Source organism: Grus americana, chromosome 1, assembly GCF_028858705.1.
Source record: "Grus americana isolate bGruAme1 chromosome 1, bGruAme1.mat, whole genome shotgun sequence".
Taxonomy (NCBI): domain Eukaryota; kingdom Metazoa; phylum Chordata; class Aves; order Gruiformes; family Gruidae; genus Grus; species Grus americana.
In genome coordinates this window covers 89,659,548-89,680,265 of record NC_072852.1, presented here as the reverse complement: position 1 = coordinate 89,680,265, position 20,718 = coordinate 89,659,548, and the positions used below count along the sequence as shown (strand labels likewise).

The 20,718-nt window shown below is 42.5% G+C and overlaps 1 protein-coding gene across 4 annotated transcripts in view; it reads right to left on the bottom strand.

Moving 5' to 3' along the window:
- Positions 1–20,718, bottom strand: part of GSK3B (glycogen synthase kinase 3 beta) — a 156,445-nt gene that overhangs the window by 3,322 nt on the left and 132,405 nt on the right. The window contains exons 9-11 of one of the 4 annotated variants that reach the window (XR_008575514.1): positions 15,698–15,736; positions 13,088–13,274; positions 9–7,038 (exon numbers count right to left, since the gene is read on the bottom strand). Coding sequence is in view for 2 of the 4 variants with exons in the window: in XM_054813643.1 (XP_054669618.1) it covers positions 6,940–7,038; positions 13,088–13,274; positions 15,698–15,736 (325 nt within the window). In the remaining 2 variants the exon portion in view is untranslated. The remainder of the gene's footprint in view (positions 1–8; positions 7,039–13,087; positions 13,275–15,697; positions 15,737–20,718) is intronic. The other 3 variants (XM_054813643.1, XR_008575515.1, XM_054813644.1) reach the window with 3 other exon arrangements.

Here is a 20,718-nt window from a genome sequence, read left to right as displayed (position 1 = left end):
AGTATTACCTCCAAAATACAGACAGATTCGGAACAATAGCTACAACATCCTCCGCACGGGGAACCCCACGACTCCCACCAAGGTGCTGTTTGGTTAGGATGCTCTCCTGACTTCAGGAGGTGCAGATGGAACGGTTGGTTCTGGGGAAAGGGTGGGAAGATGGTCTTTAAGCAGGACAAAGGCAACCCCAAGGGTTGAGGGTTACAGGCTGGCATGCGAACACCCAGCTGGGCTCCAGCGGATTTTGCAGGATGTAACATTGTCGCCACAGTGGTAAGTCGCCCATGTTACATTCCAGTAACTCTAATTGCAATACAAGGCACGCTAGCATCGCCAAAGCTAACACATCAAGTATCTGTGGCAACTACAGGGTTTCACGTTGGTGCTGAAGTTTCATATTGTTTGGTTTTGTTGTAACAAAGGCGCCTGTTAATTGTGTGAACGAGCGCAGACAACGAACGCGAGGAGCCTGCTTCCCCTGGCAGAAACAGCTTGTGTGTTAATGTGTAATTCATGCACTCGTTGCCTCAGAAAACGTCTTTCAAGTCTACTGCTTTATTCTGTGTTGCCCAACCAAAGTTGGATCTGCCACCCTCTGAAGATTAACATCAAGGCCTGAAGCCAGTCATGAGGTTTATGCAAGCATATGACATCGTTAGAGGATCGAGTGTCTGCAGTAAAGGGTCTTCAACACCACCTCTTCTCTGGGAGGGACAGTGCTCCGCAGAGAGACAGCTCATGGTATCATGGGCACATGTCAAAGTGCATTCCAAGAAAACACAAGGGTTGCAAATAAACATAGAAAGGAAATTCACTATAACTGTGTTTTCATATGCCACATACATCAGGTATTTTCTCTGAAAAAATTGTTCTTAGAAGAATTGGTAGGGAAAAAAACGCACCGACTTCATCTAGAAGCATGCCACAGAGCATCTAATTAGCATGGTCACAATAAGTGGATGAACAGTTAAAAACACGAAATACTCAACACAATAAATATGGGATAGGAAAAAGATATTAAGTGAGGTTTTCTACAAGAGACCATCATGCATTTCTCCCACTTAATTTAAGTAAGGTTAACTGCAAAGCTATCAATACTGCAACAGGAAAAAAAACCTGACGACTTATCTCAGTACAGAAGAGGGCAGACTGGGCAAACAGTGCATTCAAAAAGACACAGGGGAAAAAGCTCATAGAAAGAAAGAGTAGAATTACTGACCTCAGACTGAAGGACAGTACGACTAGCATAAATAATAGACATGACAAAATACAACTGGTGGGTGGCGGGGGTGCAGTAATACTTCTCTGGCACAGAAGAGCTCGCGAGGCAGTGCAGCCGGGCAATGCTCTACAGTCACCTGTTAACGAAACCCCCTCTCCTCTCCTGCCACATTGACCTGACCACGAGCCACAAGCAAAGGCAGTGAAATGAATGAGAGTCTTAGAGATGGGCAGCACGGGTTGAGCGACAAATTAAGTAACATGCACAGCCAACGGCAACAAAAAAAGGGAAATCAAACACAACAGCACCCAGGAATACAAAGGACAAGTGGGATGAGAGAGGACGCCTATTTGAAAAGGAAATGCTGTGAGGAGCATGTGGGAAGAAAGGGAAATCCTGCAGGCAGAGGATGCCAAATGACTGCTCGGCGAGTTTCCCATTCCCTTTCCCCCCCACTCCAAATCACTTGCAACCCCTTCCTCCCAAAAGAATGGCCCACCATAATAAAAAAAAAAGCTCATGCGGTTAAAGCACCAAGGCAGCATGACAACAGTGCCAGCACTATTTGGAAAGCTAGCCTTGCACGTGAGGCTCCCTCCTACGTGGAGAATGACCCTGAAGGAGCAATTCCCAAATCCCACATGCATGCACACCAATGACCATGGAAATCAAAAGTGACCCAGCCAGACACAGCTAATAGTTTCCACACTTTAAACTCTCACTGTGCCTGTTCTAGATTAATTTTCAGGTATGGATAAACTCCAGTTAATGCAACATCTGCCGTGCCTGATGCGAGCAGTCCAGCTGGAGTCTGTACTGCTGGCAGAGGATTTCTCTGTATCTGTACAAAAAGTGCTTGTGTTTCATTTGCTGAAATGAAACGTGCCTTTTGATCTCCTATTCCTGAAGACAGCAGAGGCTGAAATCATTATCATTACATTGCTACTGAGCAGAGATACAGAAAAAAGAGGAGGGGATGGAGCTACTTCATGTAACATATGCTCCTTTACTATCATCACTCTAATGGGGGAGTTCCTGAGAAATACATATGCCACATGTTAAACAGGAAATAAATCAAGTGACACCGCCCAAGATCGTTTACATGGGGCTTTTCACAACAATATATAGAAGTTCACCCAGGCTGGGGCAGAGTGCAGAGCCTGCTCCAGGCTGTACTGGCTCCAAACCTGCAAGAAAATGCAGTTTTTTGACATTCCAGCTTGATCTTTGACTCCGTATTGACAGGACATTTGAGGAACAAAGAAGACCTTGCTCCAGCATCAATTTGCTGAAGCGCCAGAAAAAGCACAACTGGAGTATGAGGGTCCATGGACATTCACTTACTCCTCCTCACCACGAGGAATCAGTATTTGGGCATAAAAGAAGAAAATCTAGGCCTTCAGCAATGCTACTAAACATGTGCTTTGCAAAACAGCTGCCTGTGCCACTGTGGAAGCCCTGCTGGGGAGTGAAGCCAGGAGCTGACATGCAGCTTTCTGGTACGGAACAGATGACTACACAGCAGACTGCGGGTTGAGGTCAGGACAGCCTCTTTGCCCTAACCTATCCACCTGACATCTCTGCCTGTGTGGGCAAAGAAACCACATCAGGGCTTAAGTGTTAGCCCGTTCCAAAAGTTCTTCCAAACAGAGGGCAAAAGTTATCTCTCACCAATGTAGAGCACCTCCTCCAGTTTCCCTCTGAAGAATGCCTCAGCTTTCTTGGAGGGTATGTGACACTCCTCACAAACCTCCCGGAAAGGAAGGATGGGGCTATAGTTCAAAGACAGACAGGGATGCCAACTCAGTCTGAGAAAGCCCATTAGCACTAATGACAGCATTAGCTGGTTGGATTCGTAACACTGCTCATCTGCAAAGATACAGGAAAAACCCTACCGCCAGCCTGGGAGTCCTCACAGGACAGCTGAGGAGACAAGTGGAAGGAGGAAAAAAGCCTGGTTTTCATATAGTGCTTACAGACATAGAAATCCAGGGCTCAGCGCAAAACTGGCGAGCCTGAAACATGCAAGTTTTACTCCTCTAACTGTCATGGACTCAATCCCTGTGCTGAGCTTTGCAGAAGCCTGAGCAAATTGCTTACCTCTCTTTCTCCTGGTTAAGGAATTAAAGTTTTCCAAATTTCCTTCCACGGGTATAGCGTAAATGCATTGAATCTTATTTTATGGAGTACTATGGTCTTTTTCAGCTGCCACACATTGGCAGGTAACACCAGCCCTAATCTGTTTTGTTGCTGAAAGTTCAGGCACGCCATCGCATTTGGGATTACACAGGATCAACACAGCGGGATGCCTAAGACGATGACCCCAGCATCCCTGCTGGCACAACTCCCCTGCAGATGGCAATTATGCTCTTCCCATCTTAACGCTGACTACCAGCGAGGTAACTACTGCTGCTGGCTGATCCAGGAAGAAAAACACATAGTCACACAAGCAGATATGCATTGGTGTGCATGCTCCCATCTTGCATGCTGTGGCTGCACAGCTATGAAACCATTCTCCTCCTCCTCCTCACTAGATCAAACAGCATCCACGCGAATACAACTGCACTGGCATTTTTAATCAGTGGCCAGCATAACCCACAGAAAGCTACTGCACCATTTCAAGCAGGGGCCAGTAACTCCCATCCTCCTTTTCCTCCACTTTGCTTTAGACACGCCACTAACGTCACAGAGAATTTCTCAAACATTTAGGTTAATTTACTAACACCAGTGCAGCAAGGCTTCATACTCCCAGTGCAAAGCCAAGTTCCATTAGTACAGCAAGCCCAGCTTTAAACCTCAAGAGAAGAGGAAATTTACAACAAATACATTTTTTAACACTCAAAAAATAACATGATAATTCTCTTGCATTTAACATAACGATCCCAGGACTACTGTTGAACTGGCTGTTAAGATCACCACTGTGCATCTATCAGTTAACAAAAATTACTTGTCTTGGAGAACTTTTTTAAAATGCAGATGCGTGCCATGTTGGTTAGCACAAGGGCTAGTATTGCTGCCTTGATTAAGCCTGCACTGTTAACAAGGTATGTTGAAAAGCCAATCTTTCCATCTCTTAACAGCACACCACTGCTAAGTCTCCTGGCAAACGCTACTTTGCTAGACTTCAGACAAATAGATCTCATTTTTCTAGTTATTTTTTAATTATGAACCTGCTTTGTATACAAAGAAACTGCATGATATAAAGCTGAGCTTTACACCTTATCAAAAAGCTGAAATTTTGACATGGCTGCATACCAACATGACAGCTATGAAAATGGAGAACTGTCTGCAAGCAGGTAGTAACAGCTCAGCTGGATTGTCTACAGTGATGAACTAGTATGCTGCATTTCCATGTATGTGCACCTATCCCTCAAGCTTAGAGAGTATGCAGCTACGCTGGACATAGCAGTGGACACTTGAACCTCAGTATCAGTTCTGCTTGCCAAAGGCAGACAAGAGTTACACACTAATAATGTAGACTACAGTTACATATAATTTGCTTTGCCCTTTGAATTGCCTTGAGAGCTACATTTTGTAGCATCATCACCACTCAAAAAAGTAGTTTCTGAACTTGTACTGCTTACTCACATGAGCAAACATTTTGCAGAAAAGCCTCCTGCCTATTGGGATGCCCTGGGTTATGTGGGCAAGTTGCTCCCATGCTGCTTTAGCAGTTACTAAAACTTACTGCTCTGGGATGTGCAGGGGGTATAGGGAAAGAAGGGACCCCTTCTACAAAAATCTCTTGCTAAGCATAGCATCAGCATGCAAAGCACAACAGATTAACATAACCTCATACAGGACCTAATCCTAAAAATCACAGCTCTGATCAAATTCCCACTGCCTGCAGCGAGAACCACATGTGAGTAAGAAACTACCAACCAGCTGCGCCACAGAAACCCAAAGCTGATTGTTGCCCAATACTGAACTTAATTTCACAATTTCTTTCCAAGCTGCAAGGTTTTTTTTTTTTGTTGTTGGTTTTTGAACTATGAGTAAGAGGTCCTATCCCAACTCAGTGCAGTGCTTGCAAAGAGGCGGTTAAAAATGTTGACAGCAATAAGGTGGGGCTGGTTTAGGTGGGGGTTTTTTTTGTTCTGGTTTTTTTTTCCTTCTTCTCTTTCAGTATACTTCACATTTATGACTCAACCTAATGCCTCTTCTCCCCACGTGAACTCTTGGAAAGTGCTGGGTGAAAAACTTCTTAACCCCATTAATTCGTCAAGACTTGTATCTTGGCAGAGAGAACTCCTTAAAAGGCATGAAAGGGACATTAAGTGAAACAGTATTTTTCAGAAGGGCTTAAAATAATTTTCCATGTTTGTACTTTGTCATTTTTTCAATCACTTTTACTACTTTATCTGCTTTCTTTTCTCACTCGTTGTTGAGCAACAGATGCACATAAAAGGGAAACAGTGAACATGACTATTTGCAAAATACTGCCAAGTATATGAAATAAACATACTACATTTGAGAATAGCAATTTTGCTTTCTCCTAAATTCAGACCACATAAATTGTACAGACTGTTATTTTTCACCTACTGCTACTACATTTTCAGAGAGAAGCCCCATCTTTCAAACCCAGGTGCATCTGTCTGTCCTGGAGTATGAAAATGCTTTCCGTACAGCACTGGCTGGACCGAGCGCATCAGTGATCACCATCAGCACAGGGAACTGTGTGGCATGTTAACCTGCAAACACTGTCCTGCACATTTCAAGAATACCTTTTTAATTAGGGCTTCTCCTTATCAGCTAATCTTACATTGAGCAAATGCCCTGCACCTCAAAAGGGGGTCACAGCCCTTGTCAAATGGGACTGACATGTGCACAGGATGCGTATGGAAGCACACCCATTTTGCAGACTGCCTTTGGTTGCCCAAGCCCCAAGACAGCCGGCTGGTGTGCTGACTCAGGGCTGACTCAGAGGAAGTGTGCCATACACTAAATCACCTCTGCCACATCCTGCAGCACCTGGGATTTTCTTTGGGAGTCTCCCAACTGATATTACCCAGCTTTTAAGCTTTCACTGGAAACAGAATACAATACGGAGTGGCTACAGGCCAACAGTGAGCTTTTAAAAGGTTTCTGACAGAAATCTGAGAGAGAGAGAGGCAAAAACCAAATTCATATAGTGCTGGCCAAAACCCAAAAGCATCTGCCTCGTGCTCAAAGATGACACAAGCAAACTCAGTAAGAAGCAACTGCAACTACTTAGATGAGGCAGTGAGCATGCTGACTGAACTCCCTAACTAGACTTTCGAGTGCTAATGCTTTTGGGGAAAATATCCTCTCCATCCATGCAGGCCACGTGTACTGAGCTAGCTGTTTCTTCTCTTCTAGGCATCAAACACTCATGCTCCAGGTCAGTTTTAACTTCAGACTGGCCGAGAGCTCAGAAATTAGGTGCAAACCAATCCACAAGGATTGCTAAAAAACAGGTGAGAGAATGATTGTTTAATAGTGAAGTCTGAGTGAGAATGACCAAACTCAACAGCCGAACACAGAGTTTAAGTGCCCTGGGTTAGGATTGGGGTTGGCGATCACAGCTAGGACCCAAATGACCACCTACCAAGACTGAGTTTCAGGTGATGCTAGAATGACCCCTTCCTCCCCATTCACTCCAAGGGCCGAGGTGGCTCGTGGGCCTCAGCAGGAGGAAGGTGCCTGGGCAGGGGGAGCGAGGGTAGGGAGAGAGGCAGGCAGTTGCATGTTCTCACCTGAGGCAGCTGTAGCGTTTGTAGGGGTTGAAGCAGCTGCTTGGTTCCGGGCATGAGCAGGGATGAGGATCGAAGCCAGAGATGGGTTACTTGACAGTTCTGGAGGGGAGGTGGAACAAACAGAGTTAGCTCATCATCCACAGAGCCCCGCATACAAGCTCAGCTCCTCAGGTTTCCCCCCGTGATGGCAACCTCGGGCAAAACGCATGCCCTTACAGCCAAAGGTCATGTTATGTTTTCTCCTTTGCCGACTACTGAGACAAAACCACAGAGATATGCGATATTCAGCAAGGCAGTCTCCAGAGCAAGACTGTCAAAACGACAAGTAGTGGTTGCAAGGGAATTATTTCCTAGAGAAAGACATTGGCTTGAGAGTTAGCAAAGAACCAGCCAAGCTTGTTCCTTATCAATGGCCTGATAACACTATTTCCTTCTGAGCCCTGGAAGGACTCCCTTTGCAAACCCACTTGCAATCAGTCTCAAGGAGAAGGCTGATCACAGTGGTGCTGCTTTGGGCACTGGTTCAGCAAGCAAGCAGCTGCCACAGTTGCTCCAAGAGCTTGAGGGATTCAGTTCTTTGGCTCACTCAAGCATCACTTTCTCAAGGACCAAGGAACCCAAGACCAATCTCTCACAGCAGTCTCCTTGAGCAAGGCCAAGGAGAGGTGACATCTCCTTTCAAAGCAGAGGGAAAGGCAAAAGGGAGCTGGTTTGCTGGGCAATTTAAATGGACAACAAAGTGATGCAACCCTTCTTTCTGAAGACATTAACCAAGGAAAACATAGTCATGTCTTTTAGGGTCCAAATCTAAAATAGCTTCAATATGTATGAGAATGAGAAATAGGCATCTTACAGCCACAACGGTGGGAGGATTAAGGGCAACACATTGCTAAATGACAATCTTCTGGCACCCTTTCAAGAGAATTTAGTGCCTCAGAATGTGGGACTGAGCTGAGACAAGACAGGTCCTGTTTGTTTCAGAAACAGGAGTGACTGACTATCTCTTGAGGAAGCAACGTCCGGTGAAAAGGATGTGAACAGTCCCCTCACAGAAAGAGACTGATGACTTCTGGAGCTCTAGAAGGTCATCTGGAAGAGAAATTACAATGGACAGCTTTTTACATAAGACCTCCAGATAGCAAGGGCTGTACAGAAACCAGTCCAAATCATGCCATGGGTTCTGTAAGGTAGTTTTGCAGAGTCTTAAATTATTTGGGCTCTTTTTTGAGAGCCTATTCCTTTTCTTTAACATGAGCTTTAAACTTAGGGCCTAAAGGGATCAGAAGTCTACTTGGCAATTTTTTTTCCCACTCCATTAAGTTAAATTAAGTTTCTTTACTGCTGGGAGGGCAAGATGCAGAAGACTCACCTGCTTACAAGCCTCTTATTACTACACATTTTGAGACTGCCTTTCAGCACTTACGAACACAAGCTCCAGCCTAGAACCAAACAGAAGTTGCTACATTACCTGCAACCCATCCAATCTATCCTGTAATACTCCACTCAGGTCTAAGCAGACCTAGCTAGTCCTTCTAGAGAGCCTCAATACTCACAGCATTTGTAGAAATACTGATCCTCAAATTCACGTGGAAGTAATTCAGAATTCATATATTTGTAATATAATCCAGAATTCAGAGGTCTCGATTTTAAATGGAAAAATAAACTGAAGAAACATGAATCCTCAAGTGCCAAAGCTGAACACCAGTGATAAATCTATAATTTAATATTATCTTGGGTATTAGCTGCTCTGTGCTAGAAAATGTTGCTCCTTTAGTATTTTTTCCAAAGCTATTTTTCGAATCTGTTATTACTGGGAATCTGCTGTTTACCTCACTCTTTTGAAAGTTTCTATCATCCCTGCATTATTTTCTGCACATCACTGGCAGCAATATGGGGCTGTGACCCAAACAAAAGCAGAGCTAAAATGCCAAGGAAACCAAATGACATTTGCTACCTTGTGGTGCTAAGCGATGCCTTGAGGATGCAGCTATAGTCTGCCTGCTTCACTGTAGCCAAAGAACCAGCTGATCTGACAGAACATCACCTTTGCAATGGCACTTGAACCCCATTCTCATTCCTCCTATATGTTCATCTAATGCCGTCAGAACATCTCCTTTTGCAGCATCTATTATGGCAAGTATACCAGTTTCTGTTGTTTTTACGGCAAGCGCAACCATTTCTCTGAAGCCACCTTAAAGAGCTTGCATAGAGACTAGAAGACTGATCTTGTTCCTGTCTTCTCAAACCCCACACTATCTTTCTTGGTATAAAGTTTTTTAAATTCAGCATGCTCTAAGTGTCTTGACGCTTCACTTAGAGAAGCAGATCAATTCAGACAACAAATAGCCAAACTAAATTGAACTCTTTTGGCTGAAGTTTAATAGTAGCTTTGCTTGAGAACTTGTTTGAATTTTTGTTCTACCATATTTTTGCATCTATCCCATCTGTAAGGATAAGACACGTCAATACTAAGGGAAAAAAAGCTTGGCCTGTGGTACCTGCAGTCTACAAAGCATTGAGAACCTCTGTTCTCAGTGATTTCCAACACGATATTTGGACAAGCTGTTGAACTGTAGCCTGCTTATCTAAATCAAACTTGAAATTGAAGGTTGGGTTAATTACAACCAATACTGCTACAAGAAGCTATTGCGACCAAGGCAATCCGGAAAAATTTTTCAATACCATGATGTGAACAGAGCAGCTATCTCAATTAATTTGTGAGACCCAACTCCCATTCACATCAGCTGGGAGAACACCTTTGGCTTTCTCCTGATCATCAAATCATGCCATTTGCAGCCAGTTTACATCTCCAATAAGGAGGAATGAAAATGTCCAGTTTTACTAGAACACCAGATCATCTTCATTCCTGAAACACAAGAAAATGCTTGGTGTTCGGAGACAGTACAGTGCTCTTTTTCAGTATCATTACGTTTGATGTATCAACACTTCCAGAATCCCCTAGAAAAATCAGTCTTGTATCATGTTTGCTTTGTCACAAGAACAAACTTTCCATGTAACTCAAGTAATTCCAGCAGTTTCTCCTCAACCTAGAGGAGTGCTGGAAGCAGCACAAATTTCATTGTTTTCCTTTCTTCCCCCCTCCACATGACCTGAGCAGAAATACTCTGTCTAAAAAAAAAACCCTAGATGTCACTCAGATGGTCACACTAAGGATTTCTGGTCACATTGAAACAGTTTAGAAATGAAGGGGTGTGTATATATATAAAATTTTTTTTAAAAGTCACAAGCCAGGCTCATTTAGAAAAAAAACCAAACCCTCCCAAAACCCCACAAACCCCCCCACACTTCAGCAAAAAAGTTGTTTGTCATTGAGAAGCATGATAACTATACTTAAGTGCTGAATCACAGAAGAATTTTACAGTCTTTAATGGCCAACATGGAGTGACAGTAACATTTGTGACTCAGCACAATCACCGACACGTTACAAGAAGTTTAGAAAATGGTAGTCATTTCACAGATTGTTTGAAAATTCAGCTTCTAAGAGAAAAATTGCTTTCTGTGCCTTCTGTCTTGCAGGTCTAACAGCCACTGACCTGCAGCTTTGTGGCTAGTGGAGGTACCTCCTTGGCCAAAATAATTTTTTCAAACCCCAACTAGCATATAACATTTGTTTAAATACTAAGGGAAACTTACAGGCAAGACATTAAGAATGACCAGATAAAGCTCCCTCCAACAGATCTCATCCCTACAATAAAGTACCTACATGCCCCACAACTACTGCTGGCAGCCAAAGACCATGATCTTTATCTTCCATGTACTCTCACCACTTTTTTTTTTTTTCCCCTAAACTGTATCTGAGCAGCATCAGTGCCCAAGATCAGCAGATTTAGTATGATGCTTAGGTACTTTCTGAAAATCAATTCAATGCATTAATGGTCAGATTTATGTTGTTATTTCTAATGGTTTTGTTTTCAAGCCTTCTGCAGCTACCTCCTACTTCATGGGTTTCAGGCAACTGGATACAGCCAAATAAAACACCTCTAAATATTGTCTGTTGAAAACAAATATTGTTCAAAACAAAAGGATGTCTTTCATTACTTTTTAAATTACCAGATGACTTAACACGAGTCATCATCTGATTTTCAATGACCTGATCTATTTCCCAGTTGGGAGTTCTGTGCTGGACGAGCCAATTTGACAGGATCTTGCACAGTTTGGCTAAAGAGTGAGGACTGCACAGTGGTCATAGGAGGAGCAAAAGCTTCTTGTGTATCTTGAGGTTGTAATCAGGACTGCTGCTAAATGAGACTCACTGCTGCACCTTTATTAATTACAAAGGTCTTAAAATCACTGCGCTAAGTAAAGTATTTATTTATTTTAAAAAACTCTGGGGTTTTTTTGTTTGGTTGGTTTTTTTAGTTTGGCTGGTCACCTGCAACAGAGCTTATGTGGAAATGCATTACTGACCAGCCTGTGTCCTGCCTTCCCTTTTTAGATGGTAACACAGGCACCTGCCAATGACAGAAATCTGCTTTTTTGAATCTTAAGGAAACTGCTCCACTGGAACAGATGTCTCTTGCCATTCCCATGAGTCACTGTGCAAGGGGAGAGCACATCAGCTCCTATTGATGGCAAAAGAGGAGCTTTAAATTTGCTTGAGTGTTAAGGTAGCTTACTCAGCAGTTCCCACACTGCATGGGGGGAAATGAGGGACATGTTCCCAATGCATACATTTATTTTTCCCCTAAGGATTTTTAAAAAGACTCGCTATAGAGCTTTTCAACCCTTTTTAAAATCTTTGTTTTCATGTAGTAGACAGGCCCAAACTTAACATCATTAAGAAACAATTAATAAGAAATACTTTCAAAACAAACAGGGGTGAAGCTGTATTAAGATACTGGGATCAAAAATATCTTAGCTACTGAAGATGGCCTTAGAGTGGAAAGAAAACGCAATCCATGAGTCCTGTAACAAGAAAGTACCTGCAACATAACTACTAAATTCAAAACAACAGATGCAAGAATCAGCACAGAGGACAGTGCCCAGAAGCACAAGCTATTTTCTTGAATACTTTAAGGTGTTCATGGTTGGAAATGTTTTAGTATATTCAATGTATTTACCTTCTGCAAGGCAGTCACTCAAAGCAAGTTAAAAATTTATTTCCAGACAGCTTAAAAATACTAATTTGTACAGACATAAGCTTTCTGCCCCTCTCCCCTTGCTCCCCCCCCCCCCTTTTTTTTTTTTTTTTTAAATAAAAGGGCTCCACATGTTGAAGGAGAGTGCTGTGTTTCACATTTTGGCAGATAGGCATTGCATGCACTGAAGAGTTTGAAAAATTATATTGATGCCAACTGAACCAAAAGGTGTTTCAGACTTTCAACAGAAAATGCACACAGATCTATTCTTGCTCAAAGGGTGAGAATTGGCAGCTAATCACTTTAAAAAAAAAGTGCCGCAAAATTAATTACTAGCATATTTGTATGCCACACTTCTCACATTCCTGTCTTGGCAGGCAAAACTGTTCTATGGGGGATATCACTTTTACATTTCTGACTTCTATGGAAAAAAAAACCACATGAATGGTTTTAAAATTTGATACCAGTCCGGCTTCAAATAAAAAAAGCTAGTTGTCCGTCATTTTTACTGTTTCTAAATGACTGAGTCAATGTAATGCCAGATGAACTGTACATCACAAAATCTGGACACTAAAGCCTCTGTATTTATCTTGCATCCAGAACTGAAATGGGCAGCAACACTACAAACTTCCCTGCCAAACCTAATATGCATTACTCCTTGCTATGGTGTTTCAGGTATGAAAGAGAAGGATCATCTCCAAAACAATAACCTGATCTCCACGGTCCATTGACACAAATCAATCAGCTAGGCTGCAGACACTGAACTGCAAATGTAAGCCTTCTTGATATAATCCAACAGTAACAACCCCTGGTCCCCTGCACTACATTTGAATTGAAGGCACCAGGCATCTGAAAAATCCCATAACCCATTTCTCCAAGTCCCTTTCCTCTCTTTTTGAGATGGACAGCTGGTTATGCAACCACTTAATAACCTCAGTCCTGCTCAGAGATTTTTTTTTTTTTTTAGAAGGAGTGACACCTGCATTACAGTGAACATTTATCCCAGTGCTGCTTCCTAAAGAAGGGATCCTTCAATGCTCACAGGCTACCTTGAGTGGTGAAATTGAAGAGTGCAGGTTTGTCTCGCCCATTTGGTAACTTGACATTTGGGTCCCGTAGTTCATCGAAGAAAGAGTGCGCACAGGCCTCCAGGGGAGTCAGGCGGGCAGTGGGGGTGTACTCCAACAGACGGCTACATAGCGCAATTGCTTCTGGTGGAGTGCGGGGCCGGAAGACCTAAAAAAACAAAAAAAAAAAAAAAAACAAGCAAGGAAAAACAGGTTGTCTGGGTATGTTTCTTTTCTTTGCTGACCAGAAGCAAGTCAGAGCAATTAAACCTCTCACTGCCCAACAAGCTGGAACAAACTTGTGGTTTGTGCTAATCAAAGTCCTCCAGTGAGGATGGGAAAATCCAGTTCCTGGGGTTGAGAAAGGGTTAATTGCAACGTCTTGCACTGGAGTGAAGGTGCAATGCCAGCAATAGACTTCATGAGAGCACACTCAGAAAAACAACTTTAAGAATGAAGAGTAAACTCATTCAAAAAATCATGACAAACACACACAGGTGCTACCAGCCATGCATATGGGGTGAAGATGGGGAGGATGGTTCAAATGAGCAGGATTCACTGAATGTAAAAATTGAATAAGGCCCCGCTATGGTTTTGGGGTTGGGTTTTGTTTTTTTGGTGGGTTTTTTTTTTTTTTTTGGCTAGTGAATGAAGTCTTACTAACATGGACAGGCAGGCAGGTCAGATTGTTGCTATGGAGGCTGCTGTTCAACTTTGGAGAACAACAAAGAAAGCACGGGTGGGGTGCAGGAAATGTCTAGCTCTAATTTGCAAGTTACTCCTTCCGTGACCTTATTCTGGCAAGTCATTCCCGTAAGTTTATTGGGATAATTCCTGCACATTTGGTATTTGTAAGGACAGCTGAAAGTTGCATCAAGAGAACCAACGATTTTGTTCTAACAGATTTTTATTGTGAGTGATTACAAAAAGGGCTCTTCATTGCAGTTTTGTTTTAAACCTCTAAGAACGGTTCTACCCACCACTAATCATACCCCCATCCTCCTTTCTCATTACGCCAAAAGCAAAATATGAGTTAATCATGTACATGACCTGGATGGCCTCCTCAAGCACTTGTGTCTCACTATGTTCCAGGTGATATGCAGGCTGGGGAAAAGGGAGTGGGGTGGGTGCAAGTGTTAAGTTCTGATGCCAGCATTTTTGGTAAAAATTGAGCTAACCCAAAATGCTTTTGCACCAGTGCAAGTGAACCCAAGCCACACAGCACCAAGAAGGAAAAAAATAAAACACCAGTGCATGACATGCTAGTTAATTGCAGATGAGGAACTTGCACAGGCACTCCTTAAGTAGGTTTAAAACCAAAGACATATGCTTTTGTGAATGAGAATCAAACACAAATTCTAAGTTCTCCAGGGACTGAAATTTTATCCCCTTGGTGCCCAGCTGGCTCAGGAGCACCCAGGTTTGTTGCAGTGCGTGCTGTACTAACTTGTGCGGCATGGAATCCTGACTCAGGGAGTCAAAGAGCCAGGTACTGAAAGAGCAGAATTTATTTCTACTACCAGCTTATTGCAAAACAAACCAAAAAAAAGTTTTTGCACGAGGCCTATAATGAAAAAAGAAAAGGGTTTAGCTTAACACTGCTGGTGGAGAACTTCTGCTGACCACTGTGCTGTCAATGTACAGCCATGTGGAGGGGCAGCAGAAGCTGCTTTGTGCCCGCTGCCTGCAGAGCTTGGATTGCTGATGACAGAGCTAAGTGGATCCAACTATCACTCCCAAGTCACAGCCTGACCAGCACAAAATCTAAGACTGTCTCCAATTAAGGGGGGGGGGAGAGGGAGGGAGGAAAGCACTAAAAAAAAAAAAAAAAAAAAGCTTTTCTTTTTTTTTTTTTTCAACCCCATGATCAGTAGCACAAATTAGTATGTCTTGAGGTAAATCCACAGAAGTGAAGTCACTTGGTATTTAAAATCCGGTAAAACTACTGAGGTCTCCCTCATGCACCTTTTCACTGACGTTTTAACAAGCTTGATCTGCCACAGCTTGAAACCAAAGTACTTCACTGTTAGCTGTGGTTTTCCCTCAAGAAAGCTCATATATCAGCTACTCTACAGATTTAAAATAAAAAATAATTTTTTTTTTCCTTAAGGCAAAGACAACAAGGCCTTATCTTGAGCAAATTAAGTAGGCAGACGGTCACAAATCTGCCATCTGTAAAAGGAATACTCTTATTGTCCACTCTCAAACTCATTTTCAAGTCAGCGAAACTTTAACATCTGTTTCCTAAACCCTGTTGAGAACTACTCAGCCTACCTTTAGATCAGAAATTAGTTACTTGGGGTAGGCAGTTCCCAAAGTCTGCCCTAACAGCTTCAAACCAGGGAGGGAAAAAATAAAAAATAAATTAGAAGACCTCACATGGCCTCCCCCTGCAACGAGTGGTGACTAACACATGAAGTGAGTTACAGGTCTCTGCCCATCTCATCTCGATCGCCTTGTGTTACAACATTTGCCTGGCTGCTGCCTCAAGGATATTGTTTGAACTCAAATATTCCACTTCTAGCATTTCTCTTTTTTTTTTTTTCCCCCAAGGCTAGACCTAGTAATTTGAAAAAATTTTTAAGTACATACCCGTACTCCTGAGGTGAAATGTCCTGTTCCTGACGAGTCCTAAAGATGATAATGCAGTGAAATAATCCAAACAGGGGGAGTCAATCCAAAAGAGAATAGTCCAGCAAGGAAAAATATAGCCAATATTATAAGAAATCCATGGTGTGGGGGACATAGAAAATGTTTATACAATTAGAAACTTTAAACATCAGTCTCCATAGCAGCAAGTCCAACTTCACCACAGTGTATGCCAAAAAAAAAAAAAAAATTCGATTGTGCAATGGTGAGGCATAGTATAGAAACATTTTTATATTAAATTTATGTTCCAATGCCAGTGCATTTACTAAAAAAATAAAAAAAATTGAAATCAAAACTCTAACTCGAACTAAAAGGGTAATTGGAATTCCCATCATAAAGAATTTTCAGTCCTTGGTCCTGGATATAAATGTCCACAGACAATGGGGCCAGATTAATTTGTCCCCAAAGGTGTATCCCATTTGTAAATCTGTCCTAGAGACACAATGTATACTTTTGGGTTCTTTTGGGTTTTTTTTCCAAAAAAACCCAACCCCCTAGCAATTTATAATTTGTGCTGAAGAGAGTAAAAATCCGAGATCTGTACTTCGAATTTGGATGCTTTTAATTTGTGCGAGCTACGAGTGCCTCAGGCCGCCGCGGATTATTCTCCATTTTGGATTGACTTCCCCCGCCACTGGATTTTGTTTGCTGGCGTTATCTCTTTAGGATTCTTCAGGAACTGGACGTACCACCTCTGGAGTGCGGGTATGGACTTAATTTCTCTCTATTGCGGGTTTATTCCCCCTCATACCCGTCGCACCCGTTACTTAAGAAATTTTTTTCCCCTCAATTTGTCCCCTCCCGCCTCCCTTTTGAATAACGCCCTAAGAAATAAAAGCGAAAACCCCTGCGGTCTTTCAGCTCTTCCCATTCAACGCAGTTCCACCGGGAAAGCTGCCCAATTCGCCCACCGAGAACTACACGAGTGGCTGCCGCCCGCGGCAACGGGTACACCAGCACTTCCATGACGCGGGGTGCCGATGCCAAAGCAATGCTGGGCCGGCACTCCGTGGTGGGAAGGGGTGGAAGGACGGACAGACAGCGGGACTTCTGAGCCGTGAAGCCCCTCGCGTGTATGGCTCAGTGGGAGATTAAGGTCTCTGTAGTTCTTGGTGAGTGAATTGATTTAGTAAATAATCCGCGGATTATTTTTAGTCTGCGGACTAAAATTTAGTGCACGGACTAAAATCCGGCCCATCGGAGCAAAGTCTGTCTCAGTCTAAAATACATCTGGGTGAAAGCAAAAGAAAAAAAAAATAAAAAAAGGAAGAAAAAAGGAGAAAGAAAAAAAAAGGAAAAAAGCACAAAGTAAAGTGTTTGGGCGGACTAACATTTAGTATGCAGACTAAATATGGCCGGGCAAAAGGCACAGCAAGTCCACAAATGAAAAACAAAAATAAAACACTGACAGGAACTTTTAAAGCAATCAAATACTACCCCACCGGCGCAGCAATTCATTTTTCTAAAATGAAACAAGACCTTGTGCAAGGCTATTTGTCCACAGGAGGGACCGAAGGCTCAAGTTTACATTTTAAAAAATGAACCTGTTTTGGAGATAAACAAATGCAAAAAAAAGGCTTTACATACAATATTCTTCAAGGAAAATTTGCACTTGCATAACTCAAAACCTCTTGTTTCTGCAAAGCAAATGAATTTCAGGCTGAGACCCAGGTTGCTGGGTTTTTATTTTGTTGGGGTTTTTTTTTTTGGATGAGTTACAAAAAATCTCTGAATGATCATGTCAAATGGAAATGCAGACTCATCCAAAACCACAGCTTTTGGGTCCCCCCCGCACCCCTTGAGATCCCAGTAAATCTACACCTCACCAAAAAGCTGAGGGACCAGTGCAAGTTCTTTCTTTGTTCAGGCATGCTGGTGATGCTCAAATGCTGACAGACCGTAACAGCTACACAGCAAGGCCAGACACTCTCCTCTCTCCTAAGTTACACTGCTATCAATGTGATTTTTTTGTATGTTACTTCCCCTTCATTTTTCTGGTATCACCACCATCTTCAACATTTCAAAAATGATTGCCAGGCTTAAATGACCTAGTTGCATTATGCTGCTCATCCCCAAGTGACTTCAATTTAGATGAAGTCTTTGCACACTAACAGAGCAGTCACATTTTATCTTATCTTGAAATAGTTCCTACCAGTGTAGCAGAGTTCACGCCCCTTCTGAATTTTATGATTTTTTTTTGCACGCACAGGAAGACGAAAGAAAAAGGATGGAAAGCACAGGATTCTCCTATTTCACTTCACACACATCAGCATTCAGCTCTCAAATAAAACCACATGGGGCAAGAGCGAAGTATTGTTTTAACAGAATGGTTGCTCTGACTTTCAGTTCATTGACATTCTTCAAACAGACTTTCCATGCACAACACGGAGCTCCGTCATCTTGGTCTAATTAAGCCCCAAAGCCAAAGTTTCACAATGTTACACCAAGGTGCTCTTCTAGCCAGTGTGTATTAAAAGACATGACTTCATGCCATCAACCACTGCGCGTTTTGCATGCAGATTGTGAATACGGCTTGCATGCTGTGATCCCTAAGAGAGCAGAGGCTTATGAAAATGACATCTGTTGCTAACACATCAAGTTTGTGACACCACGGTTAAAAATTTCCTCACCAGCTTCAGAGACTCATTCGCTTTGCCAAGAACCACCCACACCACTGATTCAGGCTGACAGTCTGTGCTCATCTCCTTTCGGTTTGTAAGCACATTTTTGATGGCACATGAACATTAGGTAAGAGAGAAAGCTCCTCCCTTCAACCAAAATCTTGTACTGTTTGCAAGCGATCAAAGTCATCAGATGTAGGACACAACCCTCAAATCAACTTTTTAAAAATGCAGTCGCACAATACAATTACCATGACTTTATGACATGAAGCGATATTTCTGTCAGGCAAGTTTAACGTAATAAGCCTTATGATAAACATGACACATTAATAAACACAAAAGGAGAGAGAAGAGACACATGTGAGAGCGCAATGTTGGCACCGAGCTCCACCTGACACAAGGAAACCCAACGCTGCGCCTGAAGCTCTGCCCTTGGGACCAGTCTTGTTCCACGAGCCTGAGAATTTCAGAATGGGATTTCTGAAATACGCCATTTGGCTATTTTGAAGTGCATAAAACTCATGTGATGCAAATGAAGGTTAAAATGTCCACTACAGAGCCACTGGTGTTGGAAATTATTTTAAAATATATATAAGCCCCATAACTTCCCTCTCTGATTAAATTTCCCTACATTTTTTCTAAAAAGCAGTTCAGAAATAGCAAACACCTCATTAGTCAAAAATCCTTGTCAGGTGGCACTACCACAGATAGGGGAAAATGAAATAAAGACAGAAGGGTTAAGTGATTTAGAAATGAGCCACCACAGAACTGGGAACAGGACCAGGAACCTGTCTCCAAAGCTACTTCTTGTTGAGACCACACACTTGTTACTGGGCTCCTTCCACTGAGGACCCGGCAGGGACAGAACGAGCTAGCATTTATTATCCAGTGCATGGGCTCTGCTTCTATCAAGTTCTAAAGGAAAGCAACAAAGTAAGCAGAACAAAACAGCTCGCCTTCTCAGAATCCCCAAAAATCTAGCTCTGGAAGTGCTCTCAGGCTCAATGGGACAGTGGCTACGAACAGCCTAGACAGATGCGTTGCAATGGGATGGCTAAACAGATGGTACGTTGCAAAAGACATGTTAAATTTAACATTTGATTTCCATAGTTGCACTGATGCAAATAAGATCTTAATGTTACATTAGTGCTCACTCATTTATTGTTAAGCAGTACTTTCTTTACTGCATACAAACTGGGCAGAGGCAGGGTAATTTACCACCCAACACACCTGGCTTCTTTTCTCATGCTTTAGATGGAGCTAAGAGATTTACACTGTCAAAAATAATTACTCCTACAAAAGGAGCTGGGATACATGAACTTGCCAGGAAAAAAAAAACCTTGGGTTTTTTTCTTTTAAGTTAGTCTCCAGCAGAACTGTTTTCACTCTTTGCCTGGAAAGTCATTACACACCAAGTGAAAAACAGCACTGTACTCTTCAGAAAGAGGTCAGGGCATGGTTTCACAACAGGCACAAATCACCTCCAGTTCACACTGGAAAAGACAGTTCTGCCCTTCTCCTGGCCACGCAAGATCTGCCCTGTTCCCTTGTCCCAACACTTGCGGTTGGGGCTGAATGGTCAGCCAGGTAACAAAGGTGATCAAATCCTGAACATTGGTGTTATTCAAGAGGTTTTTGCTACTACACAAACAATAATGCAGGAGGGAGGCATCAGGAATACACAGGTGGGAGGATGAGAACTGACCCTGCTCCATGATGAACTTAGGCCAATTATGAAACTGCACCCAAAGCATCATCTCATCTCCACTGTACCTTTGTAGGTCTACAAAAGAGTAGACCCCAAACGCTGGAAGAAGAGTTTGCATTTTCAGCTTTAATTCAAATGCAAGTCCACTTACAAGATTTCTGACAAAAGAATTTTCACTTTCTTTTGTCATCAGTTATAATTAGAAGTGACAAAACGAGCTGTCTATTTATCCATTTTACTGTTTGGTATTCTTCCTCAAATCTACAGTATGAGCAGTCACTTTGGAAGCATTACAAGCAAAACAATCTGCTTAAAAACCAGACAAGAACCAGGAGAGCAGGATGAAGACATGAAACTGATTCTGGAGGGTGGAAAAACATGCTCATGAGAGACACCAGACTCTTTATCTCCCAGTCCCAGAGTGTGGGGAAGACAGGACTGCCTGCTACAAGCACAGAAAAATTCAACGTTCAAGGAAAAGTGATTAGTATGGTAAAACATATACAAAGAATACACACACACAGAGGATACTCAGACTAAAATGTTTGCCAAGTATTTTTTAATATTAGCAGAAATTCTTTCACAATATAGGCAGAAATATGGATCCTAAAGTCACTATCCAAAGCTACTCTATA